General features: G+C 43.5%; 1 protein-coding gene across 5 annotated transcripts in view; it reads right to left on the bottom strand.

Moving 5' to 3' along the window:
- pde4d (phosphodiesterase 4D, cAMP-specific) overlaps positions 1-23862 on the bottom strand; it is a 601055-nt gene that overhangs the window by 233113 nt on the left and 344080 nt on the right. Inside the window, exon 1 of one of the 5 annotated variants that reach the window (XM_078218783.1) lies at positions 16463-17102. The exons of 2 other annotated variants lie outside the window; for them this stretch is intronic. In XM_078218783.1, coding sequence (XP_078074909.1) covers positions 16463-16530 — 68 coding nt within the window. In that variant the 5' untranslated portion in view covers positions 16531-17102. Of the gene's footprint in view, positions 1-16462; positions 17103-23862 lie in introns of those variants that run through there. 2 more of the 5 variants (XM_078218764.1, XM_078218773.1) reach the window with 2 other exon arrangements.

Genomic DNA, 23862 nt, shown 5'->3' with positions numbered 1-23862 from the left:
AAAATACTAGTAGCAGGTGGGACAATTGCCACATGGGGAATCCATAAAGCAAACCCTTGCATGTTTGCTGTGGGATACTAGGGGACTCATTGTCAAATATACATTGCTTGATTGAAAGATCTGGCATTGGGAAGGGGAGGGCCTGCTAAAAGCCAGCCTCCTACCCTTTCTCCTCAGCTCCCTTATCCTCCTCCTCCAGTAAACCTCCTCCTCATGACCCCTATCCCACCCCAACTCACCTATGGCCTGGGTTCCTCATTGATCTTGAGCCTCTAGTGGGTGCATTGCAGGCAGCTACTACCGCTGAAGGCATCAAGGTGCTGCCAGTCTCTGTTAGGGGGGTGTGATTTCCACCCCCGGGATCCTTGATCCGAGAGAAGGCCCACTGTCGACCATCTAAGTGCCTGACTGGGACTTCATCCAGTGGGCTTGCAACAAAATTGATGACGAAGGGCTCTTGCTTGCTCTCCAGCAGGCAACACTCATTTTGCCTTGAATAAATTCCACCCACTTAACAGTTGCGAGGGCACATTAAGAATTTTCATTAATGTTGCATAGAAACTTTCAATGAAGACAAAAATGAACCAATTACTTTAATCACATTGCATAAATACATCCATCTTTTGAATCTAATATGAAACTAATGCACTCTCTGCCAGTTTAGTGTCGTCTAAAAGATTCCAAAGTAGGTTTGGGAGAGAAAATCTTCTGGTGTCTGATGCAACATTCTTCCTCAACCAACCATCAAAATTCAGTCATTCATACTGCTAATTATACAACATTGCTGTGTAGAAAATGTCATTATTTGTCGATGTAATCTCAAAACTATTCTTGTATGTTGTAACTCTAGGACATTGCTGAAATATCTGACAATGTTTACATACATGCCTCTTTCTTTATTGCATGTCATCATTCATTGCAGTTGTGTCATTAGGCTTCTTGAGCATGATTGGTACCAAACATCATTCAGAAAATTTTGCACTAAAGCTGATTGGTTTAACACAGCACAAATATACTTCTATTATGTTCTTACACGTTGTTATTATTACCAGTGTTACATTGTTCAGCATCCTCTTCTGAGACACATCCAAGTTTAATTAAGCAAAACTTGTGATTGTGCAGCAGGGTAATTTTTTTTTCGCATAAGTGGACATTTCGTAAAATTGTTATAAGCCCAACATCATGTTTCTGAAATCCTAGTGTTGATATTAGGATTTCAAATAATTATTTCCCACTATGAGTGATTGTGGCATCCAGGTGACAATTTCATGAGGTAGAAATCAGCCTCTGTTGTGTCCCTATTATGAATGCAGTGAGGTTCAGTTTTACAGAACGACATCCTGCTCCGTCTGGACAGCTGAAAAACGTTCCATGCAGAATTGGATGGGACCATGTTTTCAGGAGTCAGGGCCTTACATGTGCAAATGATGGGGTCGATGCCTGTTTGAGTCTCCATGCATCCTGCACAAGAATTGGATATCACAGAGAGGGGCAGGCACAGAATTCTTCAGTGACCATCACCAATTAGTAAGTTTTTGAAAATAATAAAAGCTAATGTGGAGTCGGGGGGGGGGAAAAAAACCTTGCCGTTCCACCCTTGCAGTTTGGGATTTACCATCAGATTGCTGTCAGCAAGGCAAATGGCCAGATACTCAATTTTCCAAATGGGTGAGCAGCCTATGGAGGTGTGACAGGTGCCAGCAGCTCAGCTAAATAACTGAAATAGGTTCCAGCCTCAATTTTGGACCCAAAGATGGGTGCAGATGAAATTCTACTCTCACATTTCCAAGTCCTCCTGTGTTTTCCATACATGTGGACATATGGTCTAAATTTTATGAATTGGTGTAAGAACTTTGCCCACTAGTAGCTCATAACGAGAATTTCAGCAGAGAATTCTATTGGACTAATGCAATTTTTTTTATCCAGTAAAGGTTATGGATGAAAAGTCATGTAGGGACTACAACCCACAATATCAACATTTTAGATATGCACTACTGGAAGATGTAGCTCTGGGGCAGCACGGTGGCACAATGGTTAGCACTACTCTCTCACAGCGCCAGAGACCTGGGTTCAATTCCGGCCTTGGGTGACTGTCTGTGTGGAGTTTGCCTGTTCTCCCCGTGTCTACTTGAGTTCCCTCTGGGTGCTCCAGTTTTCTCCCACAGTCCAAAGATATGCAGGTTAGGTGGATTGGCCATGCTCAATTGCACCTTAGCCCCAGGGAAATTAGCAGGGTAAATATGTGGGTTACAGGGATAGGGCGTTGGTTGAATTGTTGTCAGTGCAGGCTTGATGGGCCGAATGGCCTCTTTCTGCACTGTAAGGATTCTATGATTCGATAGGAGTGTGAATTTGCTGTTCCTCTTATTACACCCATTTAAACCAAACAAACATGTAAAGAAGTTTAAAATACCCATTTTTATAAGCTGCAAAGTTTCTTCAGTGAAATATCAGAACTTCAACATATGGGGCTGCTTTTATCAGGATCTGTTTACATTCTTGCAAATCAGCCAAACTGTCATAGAACCATAAAAGCTCACAGCAAAGAGGAAGACGATTTGTTCCGATACATCTGTGTCAGCCCTTTGCTATAACAATCGAAAATAAAACCTACTGCTGTGTGCTCTCTCTCTCCATATCCTGCTCTACATCAAATATTTATTCAACTTCCCTTTAAAGGACATCGTCTTCACCTCAGCCACTCCCTGTGGCAATAAAATGCCTGCTCCAACAATCTTCTGCATAATTAAATTCTCTTAACCTCTCTGCTCATTCTCTTAGTGACCATTTTAAATTAATCCCCCCACCCCCGCTGCTGTTTTCTAATCTCCAAGCACAACTGGAGAAAATAGCCTACATTACTGATTCATAAAAACCCTTAGAAATCTTAAAATTTCAATTTAATCCACTGCTGGTCTCCTTTCCTGCATCAGAAGAAGTCTCAGTATCTCAATTCTCTTCCCAGAACTATAATTTCCCAAGATGGAAAGGGGAGAGGGGAATTGCTGGGGGCAGACGATATTCGTGGGGCCATTGATGGGCCCAGGGGGCCCATTAAGGAGGCACCCCCTCTCCCTTTCCTGTCACCAGGCCACACAGTGCTTCTATTGTTTTGACATCACAGACTAATATACGTATTCTGCCAACATTTACATGCATAACACTAGCTAAACCAGGGATGACCTATTGAAATGACAGTCCTGATGAGATGGGTCTTGAAGATTCCTTGTGACTATTTTCTTCGGCAGCTCATATGCCATGGGTTGTCCCTGTGAAGACAGTTGTTGAGTTGGATGCTTGGTGTGGGTGTCTCTGCCATTGGTTAAATTCCAGCAGCAGCAAGATGAAGCCCTTGAGTGGTCACTAATTGACCTACTGGCAGGCGGGCTTCCTGATGTCTCCTCTGCTGTGGGTAAAATTGTGAAGGGGCAGGCAGTTAGCTGATAGGCACATTGTCCTTCACATGGCATCCAATTTTGCAAGCTGTCTGCCTGTCAATCCATCCCTGGGAGCCATACAATCCAGTCCATTATTTATTCTTTGTTGCAGTGTGCATTATCCCAAATGTATCCACCTAAACAGCAACTGCCATCAACCTGCCCATTCCTTCCTTCATTCACTCATAACCCTATCTCATTTTTATCGCGCCATTCTGTCACCAAAAAGCTTTTGAGATTATCATGATAAAATTACCCGTTTATCCCAACAAAACTGAATTTAGCGCTGTCCCTTGTGGTACGCTACACCTAATATATCTCTAATCCAAACAAAGCCACTTATTCTACTTTTTTGTTTCCTGTCTGTCAAGCAACATTTTTACACATTATCACATGTTCTCGTTTTTTTTCCTAATGAGCTTCAAGATATCTTACTGAAAAATCTTCTGAAAATCCACAAAATGCTATATAAATTAAATTCCCAATAGCTATCCAATTGTTAATTTCTCCAAAAAATTATTACATTTGTTTCCTGGATTTCAATGATCTGAATAAACATGATGTGGAGTTGCTGGCGTTGGACTGGGGTAAACACAGTAAGAAGTCTCACAACACCAGGTTAAAGTCCAACAGGTTTATTTGGTAGCATGAGCTTTCAGAGCGCCGCTCCTTCATCACTCACCTAATGAAGGAACGGCACTCTGAAAGCTCGTGCTACCAAATATACCTGTTGGACTTTAACCTGGTGTTGTGAGACTACTTACTGAATAAACATGATAGCAATGCTGCATTACTTCATTCATTTTTTGCCATTGTATGTGGTGATCTGGGTGAGAATTTGTTTCAACCAGTGAGTTTCTAACCTCTTGCCAGTGTAGAGAATATTGATGAAAGTGGATTAAAATGTTGATTATTCACTTATTATTAAGCTACAAATTGACATTCCAGTAGGCCGGTTTACATTATGTTCACTTATCCCTGGTAAGCATATAGATTAGGGCAATTAAGGGAATGCAAATAATCAAGTATAAAAATTCCTTTGAGAAGGAGCATTTAATAAAGCCATCAAATTCATATCAAATTTATTTCACTTAATAATATTTTACAAATAATGGTAATTTTAAGAGAGAAAGGAAACTCTCAGACGTGATAGCCTAATGTTTATGGCCCGTAACAAACAAAAAGTATTGACCTCAAATCCCATCTATGCAATGGAATTCAATCATTTCCAGGTTGTGACAGCAGAAAAATTAATAGATTACACCAGGTTTTTTAAAAAAATTCATTTACAGGACATCACTGGCTGGGCCAACATTTATTGCCCAACCTAATTGCGCTTGAACTGAATGACCTGCTAGGTCATTTCAGAGGGCAGTTAAGAGTCAACCACATTACTGCGGATTTGGACCGAGTAAGGGCGGGAGATTTCATAAGGGAATATTAGTGAACCAGATGGGTTTTTACAACAATTGACAATGTCATCAACAGACTTTTAATTCCAGATTCCTTTTGTTGAATTCAAATTTCACCATTTGCCATGGATCCCCAGAGCATTACTCTGGGTCTCTGAATTACTAATCTAGTGACTACACCACGACACCACCGCCTTCCCTGCTTAAATTACATCCAATGAAATTTGAAAAATCAAGACCCAACCCAAATCCACAAAGAAAGGTTTGCGAGGTTTACAACTCTCCAAATTATGGTTTTGATGAACTTACAAACATACAAGTTAGGAGCAGGTGTGGGCCATTCAGTAGCTCAAGCCTGCTCCACCATTCAATAGATCAATGCTGATTTGATTGCAACTTCAACCCCACATTCCTGCCTACCCCGATAGCCTTTTACTCCCTTGTTAATCAAGATAGTATCAAGCCCTATATTCCACTGCCTTTTGAGGAACAGAGTTCTAGGGACTCACCACCCTCTAAGAGAAAGAAATTCTTCTCACCTCTGCCTTAAATGAGCGACACCTTATTTTTAAGCAATGGTCCCCAGTTCTAAAATTTGACTGCTATTTTCTCAGGACAGTGGTCAAACATAATAAATGTTGGCTTCTCACACTGACTTTATACACACACAATACTTTTCACTGTATACTAATACATGTGACAATAATAAATCAAATCAAATGAATTGCATAAAACATCAAGTAAACGCCTGAAACAAAGGAATAAGTTGCAAATGAATTTTGGTTGATTTTGGCACTCAAAATAAATATATTTTTCAGTAATTCTGTTCAATAAAATAGCTGCTGGTTTTATCTAAGTAATAATTCTGCACAAACCTATTTCATTTAATGGCTAGCAGTTTTGCTATCAAATCACCATTACTTTTATTTAACAAATACATTTCCAGGTTAATTGCTCAGTTCTTCTGACTTCCCATCAGAAATGTAATGGTCTAATTTATATAGCTACTTTGCCAGAACCTATCATACTCTAATCTTCACATTCCTGATTCACATTAAGCATAAAATACAAAACTGAAAAACAGCACAACAAAAAGACCTCAGTTTATTTCCTGCTGGTTTTTTTCCTGACCTTAACCTGAGCAGACTGCTGAGATAACAAGGAGGTCAACCAGAGAGCTGTCAATAAAGAAACACTTCGAAGCACAACAATAATTGGGCTCTAAATGAACTCACAATCTATTTTCAACACTTTCACACGGGAAGCCCCTGAGTTATTTTCAAGGGACAGGTCTAGGTAGCAGTGAAACATAACATCCATGCAGCATACTGAATATGCTAGTAAAGTGATTATGTCACTGGACTCAGATTCCAGAGAACAGGGACAGAATCCCTGAGTTGGGGTCAAATGTGGGTTCCAAACCCCACCTGCTGCTGGGTGCAGTCACCCAGCATGGATTCTGCCTAGATTGGCCAATTAATGGCCAAATGACATTCTCATCATGCAATTAAAGGCTGTGGGAAAGCTCGAGAGTCAATGAGACTATTTATTGCACCCCCCCCCTCCCCACCACCCCCCCTCCCCACCACCCCCCCGCGACACTCTCCCACCCCCATCACCATCCCTCCCCCTCCCAGTACAGAAGCAGCTGCAGCCTGCCACCACCTTGAAGCATTTTTTAAAAAAGCTAAAATAAAAAATGGCCACAGTTGCTAGACCAACGCTGGCCAGGGCAAACCATCTACACAAGGTGGCTTGCAGCGGCAACTGTGGCAAGAGAGGTGTGAGCGAGTCAAAATGTTTCTGGAATGCTGGCTCCCTAGTCTTTGTAAGAAGTTTAACAACACCAGGTTAAAGTCCAACAGGTTTATTTGCTAACAAAAGCCACACAAGCTCTCGGAGCCCCAAACCCCTTCGGAAGCCTTGGAAGAGGCTTGAGGCTCCGAAAGCTTGTGTGGCTTTTGTTAACAAATAAACCTGTTCGACTTTAACCTGGTGTTGTTAAACTTCTTACTGTGTTTACCCCAGTCCAACGCCGGCATCTCCACGTCATCCGTAGTCTTTAGCATAGTTTGGGCATGGAGCTAAGAAACAAGAAATGTCAGAAAGGACTGCTTAACATAACTGTAAAGTAATTGCAGTATTGACAGAGTACAAATTAGAGGTATACGCAACAAAAATAATAAAATAAACAAGGGGAACTTTAATCTCCAGATGACTTGCAAACCAAATTTGCAGTAATCACATGGAGGATGAGCTGATCGAACGTCTTCACCAGTTTTTTGGATTAGTATGCCGAGGAAACAAGCTGTTTTAAATGTAGTTTTGTGCAATGAAAAAGGGTTAATTAATAATTTGGAGTCCGTGGAAAAGAGTGATTATATCACAAAAGAATTCTATATTGAGTTGGAGAGTGATTTAATTAAGTTCCTAAACTACGGTCTTAAATCTGAACAAAGTAAATTTCACAGGTGTGAGGGATAAGTTGGCTAAGGTAGACTGATAAACTAACTTGAAAGGTTTGACAGTGGATAAGCATTAACAACCTTTCAAAGCATTGGTTCATAACAAATATAATTTCATTTAAAGAATTAAGAACCAGTGAGAAAAGTAGTCCAGCCATGGCCAGCAAGAGAAAGTAAGAAGTCTCACAACACCAGGTTAAAGTCCAACAGGTTTATTTGGTAGCAAAAGCCACTAGCTTTCGGAGCACTCGCTGCTCCTTCGTCAGGTAATCCCACTCACCTGACGAAGGAGCAGTGAGCGCTCCAAAGGCTAGTGGCTTTTGCGACCAAATGAACCTGTTGGACTTTAACCTGGTGTTGTGAGACTTCTTACTGTGTTTACCCCAGTCCAACGCCAGCATCTCCACATCACAGCAAGAGAAATTCAGGATAATATTAGATTAAAGGAAGATATTACAATATTGCCAAAAAGAGTAATAAGGCTGAGGATTGAGAGGAATTTAGAATGCAGTGAAGATTAAACAAAAAATTAATAAAGAAAGAAAAAACAGAATGAAAGTAAATTAACAAGAAATATAAAACAGACTGTAAAAACTTCCGCAGGTTTTAAAAAAAGAGATTAACAAAATTAAATGTGGTTTTGGAGCAAAGACAGGAGAAATTCTAATGTGCAAAAAGGAAATGGCAGAGACATTAAACAAATAGTTTGCATTGTCGTCATGGTAGAAGACACAAAAATATTCCAGAAATAATGTGGAACCAAAGCACTGAGACAAAGGAACTTGGAGAAATAAGTATTGATTAAAAAAAACAAAGTTAATGGGATTAAAAATCCATAAATATGCTGGACTGGATGGGCTACATCCTAGGGAATCATAGTGACAAAAATAGGGGACACATTGGGTTTGATCTTCCAGAATTTCCTTGATCTTGGAACAATCCCTGTGGATTAGAACGTAGAAAACATAATTCCACTATTCCATAAAGGAGTCAGAGAGGACACTCTAAGCCATTAACCTGACATCTGTAGTAGAGAAAATGACTGTTAGAACATATTAGGTATGTGGTAACAAGGCATTCAGAAAATTATAATAAGATCAGACAGGGTCTACACATGTTTATGAAAGGGGAATGATGCCCAACAAATCTGTTGGAATTTTTGAGGTTGTAACCAGAACAGATACAGGGGAACCAGCGAACATAGTATTTGGATTTTCAAAAAAGCATGCCGTTCAATTACAAGTCACGTAGAAGGTTCGTACATATAATTAAAGCTCTGGGATTTGGGAAAATGTATTAGCATGGACTGAGGATTGGTTAATGGACAGAGAACAGAGAATGCAAATAAATGCATTATTTTCAGGTTGTTAGGTTCTTACCACTGGAGTACCACAAGGATCAAAGCGCTCCTGCTCAGACACATAACATTGAAAAGCTGCTGAATGCCAATCCACCTAACCTGCACATCTTTGGACTGTGAGAGGAAATCAGAGAACCTGGAGGAAACCCACACAGACACGGGAAGAATGTACAAATTCCACACAGACGGTTACCCAAGGCTGAATTGAACCTGGGTCCTTGGCGCTCTGAGGCAGCAGTGCTAATCATTGTGCCACCATGCCATACAGTTTAGGATGTTACATTATACACAGAAAAATAGTTCACAATATTAAGCATAATTTCTGAAATGATCCAAAAACCTGACTGAAGTAAAGATTGATTGTGCAAAATTCAGAGATTGAGAAAAGATGATAGTGGAAAATATAACCTATATGGTTTTATTCTACAGGATACACAATGGGTGAGGGATTTATAAATACTGGCGGATATATTACTAATGCTCCTCAGCACAGTATGTCACAGCCATCAAGAAAGCCAGTAGATTTTTGGACTGTCGGCACAAAGAATACAGTGTACAATGCTGATCACCATATTATGAGAAAGATGTCCAGACATTGGAGAGGATGCAACAAAACTCAAAGCTGGTACTAAGCACTTGAGTTCTGCAGTGAGGTTGCAGAAGCTGGAATGTTAACACTGGAGAAGTGTCATGGGTGATTTAATTAAGGTATCCACAATCTTAAAGTTATACACAAGTTGAACATCAATATGTTTAATAATACACAAATTCTATAAAAGGGCAAGTATGAAACCGAAAAATAGAGGTTGAATCAATATAGATTTAATTGAATTAGATTTAGCTACTTTATGAAAAGTGTGCTGCATGTATGGAATGAAAAGGACTTCCAAGAGAAGCAGCAGAAGCAAAAGAGTGCAAATTAATTCCCAGTGACAAACTGAATGCAGGGACGAGAGGTAACATGGAATATGACACCGACATTTGAGTTCTTTTGTGACGTAATGGAGAAAGTGAAAAGGTGAATGAGGGTAGTGCAGTTGAAAATGCACATATCAAATTTCAAAAGGCATTTAGAACATAGAACATTACAGCGCAGTACAGGCCCTTCAGCCCTCGATGTTGCACCGACCAGTGAAACTAATCTAAAGCCCATCTAACCTACACTATTCCAATATCATCCATATGTTTGTCCAATGACCATTTAAATGCCCTTAATGTTGGCGAGTCCACTACTGCTGCAGGCAGGGCATTCCACGCCCTTACTACTCTCTGAAGAACCTACCTCTGATATCTGTCCTATATCTATCACCCCTCAGTTTAAAGCTATGTCCCCTCGTGCTGGCTATCACCATCCGAGGAAAAAGGCTCTCACTATCCACTTTATCTAATCCTCTGATCATCTTATATTAAGTCACCTCTTAACCTTCTTCTCTCTAACAAAAACAACCTCAAGTGCCTCAGCCTTTCCTCATAAGACCTTCCCACCATACCAGGCAACATCCTGGTAAATCTCCTCTGCACCCTTTCCAATGCTTCCACATCCTTCCTATAATGCGGTGACCAGAACTGTACACAATACTCCAAGTGCGGCCGCACCAGAGTTTTGTACAGCTGCAACATGACCTCCTGGCTCCGAAACTCAATCCCTCTACCAATAAAAGCTAACACTCCGTACGCCTTCTTAACAACCCTATCAACCTGGGTGCCAACTTTCAGGGATCTATGCACATGGACACCGAGATCTCTCTGTTCATCCACACTACCAAGTATCTTACCATTAGCCCAGTACTCTGTAATCCTGTTACTCCTTCCAAAGTGAATCACCTCACACTTTTCCACATTGAACTCCATTTGCCACCTCTCAGCCCAGCACTGCAGCTTATCTATGTCCCTCTGTAACCTGCAACAACCTTCCGCACTGTCCACAACTCCACCGACTTTAGTGTCATCTGCAAATTTACTAACCCATCCTTCTACGCCCTCATCCAGGTCATTTATAAAAATGACAAACAGCAGTGGCCCCAAAACAGATCCTTGCGGTACATATTCATTTAGCGCCTCTCCTATCTCTTCAGGCTCCACGCACAACTTCCCACTACTGTCCTTCACTGGCCCTAATCTTACCCGAGACATTCTTTTATTCCTGACATACCTATAGAAAGCTTTAGGGTTTTCCTTGATCCTACCTGCCAAAGACTTCTCATGTCCCCTCCTGGCTCTTCTTAACTCTCTTTAGGTCCTTCCTGGCTAACTTGTAACTCTCAAGCGCCCTAACTGAGCCTTCACATCTCATCTTCTTCCTCTTCACAAGAGATTCAACTTCTTTAGTAAACCACAGTTCCCTCACTCGGCCACTTCCCCCCTGCCTGACAGGTACATACTTATCAAGGACACCCAGCAGCTGTTCCTTGAACAAGCTCCACATGTGGGCGGCACGGTAGCACAGTGGTTAGCACTGCTGCTTCACAGCTCTAGGGTCCCGGGTTCGATTCCTGGCTCGGGTCACTGTCTGTGTGGAGTTTGCACACTCTCCTCATGTCTGCGTGGGTTTCCTCCGGGTGCTCCGGTTTCCTCCCACAGTCCAAAGATGTGCAGGTTAGGTTGATTGGCCAGGTTAAAAATTGCCCCTTAGAGTCCTGAGATGCGTAGGTTAGAGGGATTAGCGGGTAAATATGTGGGGGTAGGGCCTGGGTGGGATTGTGGTCGGTGCAGACTCGATGGGCCGAATGGCCTCCTTCTGCACTGTAGGGATTCTATGATTCTGTGATTCTATGATTTCAATTGTGCCCATCCCCTGCAGTTTCCTTCCCCAACCTATGCCACCTAAATCTCGCATAATCGCATTATAATTTCCTTTCCCCCAGCTATAACTCTTGCCCTTCTGTATATACCTATTCCTTTCCATCGCTAAAATAAACGTAACCGAATTGTGGTCACCATCACCAAAGTGCTCACCTACCTCCAAATCTAACACCTGGTCTGGTTCATTACCCAGTACCAAATCCAATGTGGCCTCGCCTCTTGTTGGCCTATCTACATACTGTGTCAGGAAACCCTCCTGCACACATTGAACAAAAACTGACCCCTCTAAAGTACTCGAACTATAGCTTTTCCAGTCAATATTTGTAAAGCTAAAGTCCCCCATAACAACTATCCTGTTACTTTCGCTCCTATCCAGAATCATCTTTGCAATCCTTTCCTCTACATCTCTGGAACTTTTCGGAGGCCTATAGAAAACTCCCAACAGGGTGACCTCTCCTTTCCTGTTTATAACCTCAGCCCATACTACCTCAGTAGACGAGTCCTCATCAAACGTCCTTTCTGCCACCGTAATACTGTCCTTGACTAACAATGCCACACCTCCACCTCTTTTACCACCTTCCCTGCTCTTACTGAAAGATCTAAACCCCGGAACCTGCAACAACCATTTCTGTCCCTGCTCTATCCATGTCTCCGAGATGGCCACAACATCGAAGTCCCAGGTACCAACCTGTGCTGCAAGTTCACCCACCTTATTCCGGATGCTCCTGGCGTTGAAGTATACACACTTCAAACCACCTTCCTGCCTGCCAGTACACTCCTGTGACGCTGAAACCTTATCCACGACCTCACTACTCTCAACCTCCTGTACACTGGATCTACAATTCAGGTTCCCATCCCCCTGCTGAATTAGTTTAAACCCTCCCGAAGAGCATTAGCAAATTTCCCCCCCCAGGATATTGATACCCCTCTGGTTCACGTGTAGACCATCCAGTTTGTAGAGGTCCCACCTACCCCAGAATGAGCCCCAATTGTCCAGGTATCTGAATCCCTCCCTCCTGCACCATCCCTGTAGCCACGTGTTCAATTGCTCTCTCTCCCTATTCCTCTCCTCACTATCACGTGGCACGGGTAACAAACCAGAGATAACAACTCTGTTTGTTCTAGCCCTAAGCTTTCTCCCTAACTCCCTGAATTTCTGCCTTACATCCCCATCCCTTTTCCTACCTATATCTTGGGTGCCTATGTGAACCATGGCTTGGGGCTGGTCCCCCTCCCCCTTAAGGATCCCGAAAACACGATCCGAGTCATCACGGACCCTGGCACCTGGGAGGCAACACACCAGCCGCGAGTCCCTCTCGTTCCCACAGAATCTCCTATCTATCCCCCTAACTATGGAGTCCCCAATAACTAATGCCCTACTCCTCTCCCCCCTTCCCTTCTTAGCAACAAGGACAGACTCTGTGCCAGAGACCTGTACCCCATGGCTTACCCCTGTTAAGTCACCCCCCCAACAGTTTCCAAAACGGAATACTTGTTGTACAGAGGAACTTCTTACCCTTTCATATACTTATTGAGGTATATGACTTGTTTGCAATCCAATGGGAGTAAAGAGGCAGAGGCTATATGGATAGATAATTGGCTAAGGACAGAAAGCATACAGTAGTTGTAAATGTTTTTTTTGCACTGGATGGAAGAGGAGTCCCCAGGGAACAATATTATGTCTGATGCTCTTATTGGTGTTTTTTTATCAGTTCCTGGGATGTAAGCACTGCCCATCCGTAATTGCTATTGATAAAGTGATGGTGAGCCAGCATCTTGAACCACCATAGCCCATGTGTGTAGGCACTATTAGGGAGGAAATTCTGTGAGGAATGGTGATGTAATTCCAAGTTAAGATGGTATGTGATTTGGAAGAGAACTTGCAGATGGTGGTGTTCCCACAGATCTGCCACCTGTGCTTTCAAGGTGGTAAAGAGATCACAAATTTGGGAGCTGCTGTCAGAGGAACCTTGGCAAGTTGCTACAATATGTCTTGTAAATAATGGATGGGTACCATTTAAGTGAACTGCTTTGTTGTGGGCGTGTGTCGTGTGTCTTGAATGTTGATGGTGCTATATTCATCCAGGCAAGTGATAGTATACCATCTCACTCCTAAACTTATGCCTTGTAGATAATTTGCAGGCTTTGAAGAGTCAGGAAGTCAGTTCCTCACTGCACAATTCCCATCCTCCAACTTGCACTGGCAGCTACTGTACTTATATGGCTGGTTCACTTAAGTTTCTGTTCAATGGTAACCCCTCAATGTTGCCACTGGCAGATTCAGCGATGGCATAGAGGTTTGCAGCATGGAAACAGGCCCTTCAGCCCAACTTGTCCATGCCACCCTTTTTTTAAAACAACTAAGCTAGTCCCAATTGCCCGTGTTTGGCCCATATCCCTCTATATCCATCTTACCCATGTAACTGTCTAACTGCTTTTTAAAAGACAAAATTGTATCCGCCTCTACAACTACCACTGGCAGCTTGTTCCAGACACTCACCACCCTCTGTGTGAAAAAACTGCCCCTCTGGACCCTTTTGTATCTCTCCTCTCTCACCTTAAACCTATGCCCTCTAGTTTTAGACTCCCATATCTTTGGGAAAAGATGTTGACTATCCAGCTGATCTGTGCCCCTCATTATTTTATAGACCTCTATAAGATCACCCCAAGTCTTCTTCGTTCCAGGGAAAAATGTTCCAGCCTACCCAGCCTCTCCTTATAACTCAAACCGTCAAGTCCCGGCAGCATCCTAGTAAATCTTTTCTGCAGTTTTTCTAGTTTAATAATATCCTTTCTATAATAGGGTGACCAGGACTGTAGACAGTATTCCAAGTGTGGCCTTACTAATGTATTGTACAACTTCAACAAGACATCCCAATTTCTGTATTCAAATGTCATTGAATGGCAACAGGAGATGGTTAGATTCTCTCTTGTTAGAGATGGTCATTGCCTGGCATTTATATGGTGCAAATGTTACTTACCACATATCAGTCAAAGCCTTAATCCAGGTCTTGTTGTATTTGAGCACAGACTGCTTCAGTATATGAGAAGTTGTGAATTGTACTCAAATCAGTGCAACCAATACACAATATCCCCACTTCTGACCTTGTGATGAAGAAAATATAATTGATGAAGCAAATGAAGATGGTTGGGTTTAGGATGCTGCCCTGAGGAACTCCTGCTACAATGTTCTACAGCTGAGATGACTGACATCCAACAACCACATCTTCCTTTGCGCTAGGTATGATTACAACAGTGGAGAGTTTTCCCATGACTGCCATTGCCTTCAACATTCCTAGTGCTCTTTGATGTCACACTCATTTAAATGCTGCTTCGGTGTCAAGGGCAGTCACACTCACCCCACCTCTTGGGTCAAAGCTGTAATGTGATCTGGAATCGAGTTGCCCTGGTGGAACCCAAGCTAAGCAGTGATCAGATTATTGGTGAGTAAGTCCTTTCAACAACATCTTCCTTCATTTTACTGATGATTGGGAGTAGATTAATGAGGTGGTAATTGGCCAGTTTAGATTTGTCATACTTTTTGTGGCCAAGGCATACCTGGGGCAATCTTCAATATTGCTGGGTAGAAGCCAGTGTTTTAGTTGTGTTGGAACAGCTTGGCTGGGGTGCAACTAGTACTAGAGCACAACAGCTGGGCTGCTGTCAGGGTCTATCGCCTTTGCAGTACCCAGTGCCTTGAGCCAGTTCTTTATATCTGAACTGAATTAGCTGATGACCAGCACCTGTGATGTTGGTGTTGGGGGCCTCTGGAGGAGGCCGAGATGGATCATCCACTCGGCTTATCTGACTATAAAGATGGTTGCAAATGCGTAGGTCATGTCTTTTGTACCAAATTTCATCAATATTATCACCAGCAACACATATCTAGGCCAAAAAAATCTGTTATCTAGCACTGTTATAAATGTAGAATATTTCCCAAATTAGCCCCTGCAACCCTAAAATATGTGCTAGGTTTTTCAGTAATGATTATTGTATTAATGCCACAAATTACAACATGTGAAAATAGCAATGCTGCCACATATCAAATCATCCCAAACTACAATAACTACAGCAACATACAGAAATCACCCAATTGCCTATAGAACTAAAACAGCGTGTCAAAACCAGAACTTGCAATATTTCCAGGGTTCCCCATGAATTCCCAGAAACATGGAACCTGGAGAAGACACTCACTGAATCGAAGTTAATGAACTCCAGTTCCACTGTAAAAAAATGACGAATGTCAAAAAATCAAATCTGACCCAGTTAGGGAGATGAATGATCACTGACACTACTACGTAAACAAACATGACCGTGACTGCCTATAACGCTGCAAACATATCGCATGGACGAGACAGAATATCTTAAATCTTCCAAAACTGTGCTTTTTCCCTCCGCAATGTGTTTCCCTTCGCCCCTCTTTAACTGAATTTGCTTTCGATATATTAAGAATTGCACAAGGAAGATGTTCAATTCTGTAAAATTTCAACATTTTCATTAAAACAATTAAAGACCCCAGCCGGTTTATCAGAAAGGCAAGCCGACAGGGAAACAGGGCACACACATGGCATTCAGCTACAGGAGGGGTGGTATTTGGGGCATGGGAACCTGGAAAACACAACAGACTGTCAAAAAATATTGACACGCCTGTTCTTCCTGATCTGTTTCGCTGTGGGGAGAAGGGGGTGTTTGATGTTGGGGGGGGTGGGTGGAGATGGCGGGGGAAGAGGAGGGGGATGTTGCAATCGTGAGAGGTTCACCAAATCTCCCGAAAATTGCTGCTGCTGCTGCTGGAAGCACTGGCGAAGGTTCAATGAAGTTAGTGAGGTGATTCCCCGGACATCCAGGCAAGGATTTGGAGCCGGGATGCACATTGGATTTTTCAGGACAGCAGAAAGAAAGCCAGGAAATAGAAAGAAAAAGGGGGGTGGGAGATGCTGGGGGGGGGGGGGGGGGGGGTTAAAGAGCCGGTGTTAGTGACTTTACCCAAGGCAATCGGAGGTCCTTAAGGAGCTGGTAGATCGCGATCGCGGTTTCAGCACGATGTGGCTCATGGTGCGCCCGCACTCGCTGTCCCCTCCCGCAACTTTTTAGGTTGGATTTCCTTGTCTGGAGCGTCTTCCCGGAAAGATGGCTCTGACCTCCCTCTGAGCTGTTTCTTCACCCAACACCGAATTACTCAAGCATCAACTGTTAGGAAGTGACAGCTCTGCCCTTGCCTGCCCGGGGACCGCCGCTGCGTGCTCGCCTCTGTTGTCCAGCACCCGCAGTCCGCCTGAGCTGACTCTGTCCCAGACAGAGAGAGAGAAGGAGGGGGAGCCGCCTGCCTCTCCCGAGCGGTGGGGCACATGTCCCGGGACACCTCCGCCTTCGCATGGGAGACGGTGCGAGTGAGACCTGGCTGCTGTGAGACCGGGGGGGAGGGGGATCACATCCCTCACTCTGCCCCGGGCTGCCTCTCCCAGGAAGTAGCTGCGGATCCAAATGAAGCAAAGTGCTGCTGAACTCTTCTCCGGATTCCCGCCTCCTTTCACACGCTGGAATGAGAACTCCAGGCGATGCAAAGTTGAGCAGTGAGGGATCGACTCAGTCCAACACGTTTCTCATGCCCACACCCCCTTGACGTAGCCAGCAAGAGGAGCAGCAGTCGCTTTGACAGAGCGGGGAGGGCAGCCCCGGGCTTTGCTGCCGCACCAGCGGCTGGGAGGGAGGGGGACAGAGAGCTGCCACTTCATCAGCTCCAAACAAGTGCTGCTGGACTGAGCCACTCACCCTCCTCGCTCCTGGGGATTTACTCCACCAGGACAGTGGTGACCACTTGTTTCTGTTGACACCACTGTTTTTAAGGATTGGCGTGTCAGCTGAATGACCCAAGACTTTACTGCCTAAAGCCTTGCGAAACTTGTTGCATTTCAATCCAGGCATCAAACTTTCTATTTTTCCCGGGACAACACCGAGCAGGCAATCAGAACCATCACCATGGCCACAAAATACGCAAATATAGACGTCAGAAATCCTGTTATTCCATTTTGAGTCAGCTGGCACCTTCTACCTCAGCTTCAGCCGCAATTCATCATTACCTCCCCAAGTCACTGGTCCTCGTATTTCCTCGCCCAGCAAGTATAGCGTTTTGATTTTCCATTTATTTTAATGAGAGCATTATCAGCAGGAATGACTCTCATGTCAGTTAAAGTCTGCAGGATACAGATGGCACCACTGGCAAATGACTCAATTGAACGTAGACCTCTCTAGTTTATATCACCCAGGCACCTGTTTTGGGACAGCATCTATTGCACTCAGTTTGAGAATTTACATTTCAAAATATGACATGTTACATTTTGCTTTTAAAAACAGGGGGTTGTTATCGCATGTTCTGGATTCCGTTCTATCAATTTTACTTTTAAATATATTTTATTTCCTTTACACAGAATATACCAGACAGGAAGAGGCCATTCAGCACAACCCGCCTCCCCTCACTCCATTTGCCTCGACTCAGCCTTTCAGCTGATCTTCTTTTCCCTTTTATCTCATGTATAAAGTAGGGAGGAAACAGATGAAGGGAGACAATTGTCAGATGCAGCTAAAATCCTGTGAAACAATTTGCATTTATACTGCACCAGTAGCCTACAGGTGTTTCTGAAAAAAATGAGAGGAATTAAAGTATGAGTCTTGTCAGCTGAAGAAGTCTGATTATATTCCTGGCGCAGGGGTTAGTCCACATCCAAGCCATCCTTTTAAAGTGTCAGGGCTGAGGTTTTTCTTGCATTTACAAGAAATGTGGCCGTGTCACCTTGATCCTTGGCATAATTAAACCTGCCGTCCGAATAGCTCTCCGCCCATAAATCTGGCCACTCAACCAACTCCTAAATATCAGTTTTCTCCAATTGGACTTCTTTGGAGGGGGGGTGGGGGTTATCTTTCGACATTGCGACCAGCTTTTCAGCTGCAGCAGGTAACAAAGTACGATTTTGATTCGGTGTAATTACAATTTTGAGTATTTTAGTGGGTAGATGTGGGGGTAGGGCCTGGGTGGGATTGTGGTCGGTGCAGACTCGATGGGCCGAATGGCCTCTTTCTGTACTGTAGGGTTTCTATGATTTCTATGATTTCTTTTTAAAATCATCCTCACCGAGATCCACTTTTTTGTTTACTTTATTTGAATGCCACTAAACCATAATCGCAGATTCATAAACATGATGCGCACGGTGAAAAATGACGGTGAAAAACGTTGAAAATTAAATTTTAAGCCTCAAAAGAGAATATATTGGTGTGCGTTCAGTATTTCCTATTAACATCCATTTTGCCCATTTTGAATCTGGGTGAGATTGAGCGGATCCGCGTGTATAACTTGCCATCAACAAAATGAGGAAAACACTGGGTGTGTGAGCATGTTTAACCTGCATTCCAGTGCATTTATCCCTCAATCAGTATAACAAAAACAGATTATCTGGTCAGATTATTACATTGCAGCTTGTGGGAGCTCGCTGTGTGGACATTGCTGTTCCCTACTACAACCTTGCTGGCACTTCAGAACAAAATCACTTCATTGGCTAGTTTGCATTTTGGTAAATCATAAGGTTGTAATAGACACCATAATAGATACCATATAAATCAATTTTTCTTTAATCAAATCGTGGTTGCTTTGTATTTGAACTCTATTAGCCTGCCTCTGATCTGCATGTCTTTATAGCCAAATAATATATCAATTTCAACTGACCTCACTCCTAAATGGCACAATTCTGGTTGAAAGTTGTGTTGAAGATGTAACTGGTAAATTGGATCAGGGCATCAGTGGATGGATGTGGTTCGTCTGGTTTATCAGAACATTTTCAACAAAGTCCCACATAACAGATTAGCGTGTAAAATTGAAGAGCATGGGATTGAGTGTATTGAGATGAATAGGAAAACTGGTTAGCAGACAAAGAGTAGGAATAAATGGGTCTTTTTCCAAGTGACAGGCACTGACTAGTGGGATACTGCAGGGATCAGTGCTAGAACCTCAGCTATTCACAATATACATATGAATGACTTAGATGAGGTAACTAAACATCTCCAGATTTGCAGATGATACAAAGCTGGATGGGAGGATGAGCTGGGAGGAGAGTGCAGAAATGCTTTCAGGGTGATTTGAGTGAGTGGGAAAATGCATGGCAGATGGAGTGTAATGTGGCTAAATGTGAGGTTATTCACTTTGGTAGCAAAAACAGAAAGACAGATTATTTTTTGAATGGGTACAGATTGAGAAAGGAGACTGCAATGAAAACTGCAGTTGCTGAAGGTAAGCATGCAGGTGCCGCAGGCAGTGAAGAAGGTAAATATATGCTGGCCTTCATAGCAAGAGGATTCGAGCACAGGAGCGGACTTGTCTTGCTGCAGTTATACAGGGCCTTGGTGAGACCACACCTGGAATATTGTGTGCAGTTTTAGAACCATAGAACCCCTACAGTGCAGAAAGAGGCCATTCGGCCCATCGAGTCTGCACTGACAACAATCCCACCCAGGCCCTATCCCCATATCCCTACATATTTACCTGCTAATCCCTCTAACCCTCATATTTACCCGCTAATCCCTCTAATCTACGCATCCCGGGACACTAAGGGGCAATTTAGCTTGGCCAACCAACCTAACCCGCACATCTTTGGACTGTGGGAGGAAACCGGAGCACCCGGAGGAAACCCACACAGACACGGGGAGAATGTGCAAACTCCGCACAGACAGTGACCCGAGCCGGGAATCGAACCCAGGTCCCTGGAGCTGTGAAGCAGCAGTGCTAACCACTATGCTACCGTGCCGCCCGTCGTCTCCTTATCGGAGGAAGAATGTTCTTAATATGCAGGGAGTGCAGAGATGCTTTACCAGACCAATTCCTGGGATGGCGGGACTGACATATGAGAGGTTGAGTTGGTTAGGATTATATTCACTCAAGTTCAGAAGAATGAGGGGGGATCTCAGAAACCCATAAAATTCTAACAGGGTGGCATGATGGCACAGCGGTCAGCACTGCTGCCTCACAGCGCCAGGGACCCAAGTTCAATTCCAACCTCGGGTCACTGTCTGTGTGGAGTTTGGACTTTCTCCACGTGTCTGCATGGGTTTCCTCCGAGTGCTCCGGTTTCCTCCTACAGTTCAAAGATGTACAAATTAGGTTAATTGGCCGTGCCAAATTGACTCTGAGTCGGGGGATTAGCAGGGTAAATGAGGGTTACAAAATATAGCCTGGGTGGGATTGTGATCGGTACAGACTCGATGGGCCGAATGGCCTCCTTCTGTACTGTAGGGATTCCATGATTAGACAGGGTAGATGCAAGAAAGATGTTCCCGATGGTGGGGATGTCCAGAACCAGGGGTCACAGTCTGAGGATACAAGGTAGACTTTTAGGACAGAGATGAAGAGAAATTTCTTCACCTCAGAGTGGTCAGCCTGTGGAATTCTCTACCACGAAAAGCAGTTCAGGCCAAAACATTGTATGTTTTCAAGAAGGAGTTAGATCCTTTGATCCCTTTCTTGGGGCTAAAGGGATCAAAGGATAAGGGTCGAAGGTAGGAACAGGATAATGAGTTGGATGACCAGCAATGATCATAATGAATGGTGGAGCAGGCTTGAAGGGCCGAATGGCCTATTCCTACTCCTACTTTCTATGTTTCCTTGTTCTGGACTCCCCACCAGAAAAAATAGTGAGACCTGTCTAAATTTATTCGCACCCAAGCAGGGCACAGTTCCAGAACGAGCAGCAATGTCACTCCAGAACAGAGACTTGAGCACCAAACTAAATTTATCCTCCAAGTAGGTTGAAGCTGCCAATCAGTCAGTGTAAAAGCCTACCAGTAAGTCCGAGAAGGGAGGGATGTGGTGGGTAGCAGGCAGAAGGCAGTCCCGCTACAGTTCCCAGTTGTTTGGTGGAGCCATGAAGAACACTTCTGCCCCATCACATTTAGTTAAGCTTCAGGGGTGTATTTGAGCAACCTCCAGTGGCTTCCATAAGGACCACTGATGAAGCAAAATCCAGAAACAATAGTGGGAGCTTGCACATCACAATCTCTGAATGATCTAAACAAATTTAGTAGAGGGGATCTGAATTGGGTGCAGGAGCTCATTTCAGGATTAAGATGAGCTAATTTCAGTCATATCTCTTCATTATTTGAAATACCTGTTAGATTATTCCTCAATCTTTTAAATTCAAAGATGGACAAGCTAAGTTTATGCATTCTGTCCTCAAAATGTATCCCTTTTAACACCAGTATTAATCAGGTGAATCTGCAATGTATTCCCGCCTAGAGGGGTCATATCTTTCCTCAGGTGGGATATATATAGCCGAATAAAATACTTCAGATGGAGGAACCACCTATTAAGCCTATACTAAAACAATGACCATTACTGCTTCAGGAACTAACTCTGTTAGTGAATTCCACAACTTTATAATCCTTTGTGAAGGGCAGCACGGTGGCACAGTGGTTAGCACTGCTGCTTCACAGGGCTAGGGACCTGGGTTCAATTCCAACCTTGGCTCACTGTCTGTGTGGAATTTGCACATTCTCCCTGTGTCTGCGTGGGTTTCCTCCCACACTCCAAAGATGTGCAGGCTAGGTGGATTGGCCATGCTAAATTGACCCTTGGTGTCAAGGGGGTAAATACATGGGGTTATGGGGATAGGGCCTGGGTGGGATTATTGTCGGTCGGTGCAGAGTCGATGGGCCAAATGGACTCCTGCACAGTAGGGATTCTATGATTTCCCCCATCCCCTGGTCTAAATCTCTTGCATTTAATCATATTTCTATACCCTCTTGATCACTGGTGCTCAATGGGATAGATTTCAAACAGGCCTAGCAACTCTAAACTGGACTTCTTGAGGCACTATGGGCAATCAACAACAACAGAGTTGTATTCAACCACAATCTGTAATCTCAAGGCCTATCATAGGCCCCATTCTATCATTAACACCAAGCCAGAGGATTAACCCTGGTTCAATTAAATTCTGTAGTCCGTAAGCTTATTTTTTAATGGCTTTATCCATTTGAGGTGCTGCTTTAAATGTCTTATTAACTGGAAATCCTAAATCCCCCACTCTTCCACATCACCCAGTTTTACCTTGAAGTATAGTTATTACCTTTAAATGAAAACTTCAAACCTCATATTGTACCACCTCACATTTACTTATACTGAAATCCATCAGCTACATTTTTGCCCATTTCATCAAGGGTGGCACGGTATCAAAGTGGCACTGCTGCCTCACAGTGCCAAGGACTTGGATTCAATTGCCTCTGGTCACTGTCTATGTGGAGTGTGCATATTTTCCCCGTGTCTGCGTTGGTTTCCTCCAGGTGCCACGATTTCCTCCCGCTCCTAAAGTGTGCAGATTAGGTTGATTGGCCATGCTAAATACCCCTAAGTGTCAGAGGGACTAGCAGGGTAAATACATGGGGTTACAGGAATAAGGCCTGGGTGAGATTGTCGGTGTAGACTCGATGAGCCAAATGGCCTTCTTCTGCATTGTCAGGATTCTATGATCTAATCAATGCAACTATTTACTATGTCCCCTATTTTCTTATTATCTGCATATTTGAAAACCATTTCCAATGGTCCTATACCCGAATCATTGATGTACACAGTGAACAGAAGCAGTCCCAAGATAGAACTCAGTGGGACTATTACTGACTTCCACCAACTTCAAGAAATGGCCCTTAGCACCTATTTCATCTTCTAACTCTTCGTTCAAAATTCTGCAGGAATCGTAGCAGGCTTGACAGAAAATTCAGTGGACCACTTGTAGGTCCATTGAGCACAGGTGGGAATTTCTAGTCTTGGGGTGCACACGCCTGGAGAATCCCACCCCTTATCTCTTTGTCTTCTTCAGTAGAATCATACATATAATCCCTACAGGACAGAAGAGGCCATTCGGTCCATCAAGTCTGCATCAACTCTCTGACAGAGTATCTTACCGAGTTCCTCTCCCCTGCCCTATCCCTGCTATCCACCTAACCTACGCATCTTGGGACACTAAGGGGCAATTTAGCATGGCCAATCCACCTAACCTGCACATCTCATGTGTTACTGTCGAAGACTTTGTAATTTTGAAATTTAAAGTATATTTTTATCTACAGTCCTGAGTGCTAACTGCTCTTTCCATCTCAACTAGCTCACTCTTCATTGTTCTAAAATTGACATATTCCAATTTGCTGCTCTTGCTTTTCATTCCCATTTGGACCTTAAGCCTCACGAAAGAAACACTTAATATCTCCTCCAGGCCATCCCCTCCACAATGTGCTACCCACCCTGCACCTCAACTCCTTGTAACCAACTAACTTCTGAATTACTCACATTGCCCAGGATTTTGTCATTTCCAACGTCATAACTGGAACTCTGCGCCATTTCTGCTTTCTCTCTTTTT

Source organism: Mustelus asterias, chromosome 1 (genome assembly GCF_964213995.1).
Source record: "Mustelus asterias chromosome 1, sMusAst1.hap1.1, whole genome shotgun sequence".
Taxonomy (NCBI): Eukaryota; Metazoa; Chordata; class Chondrichthyes; order Carcharhiniformes; family Triakidae; genus Mustelus; species Mustelus asterias.
Note: the sequence above shows the minus strand (reverse complement) of the source record. Positions and strands in the feature narration are given on the sequence as shown.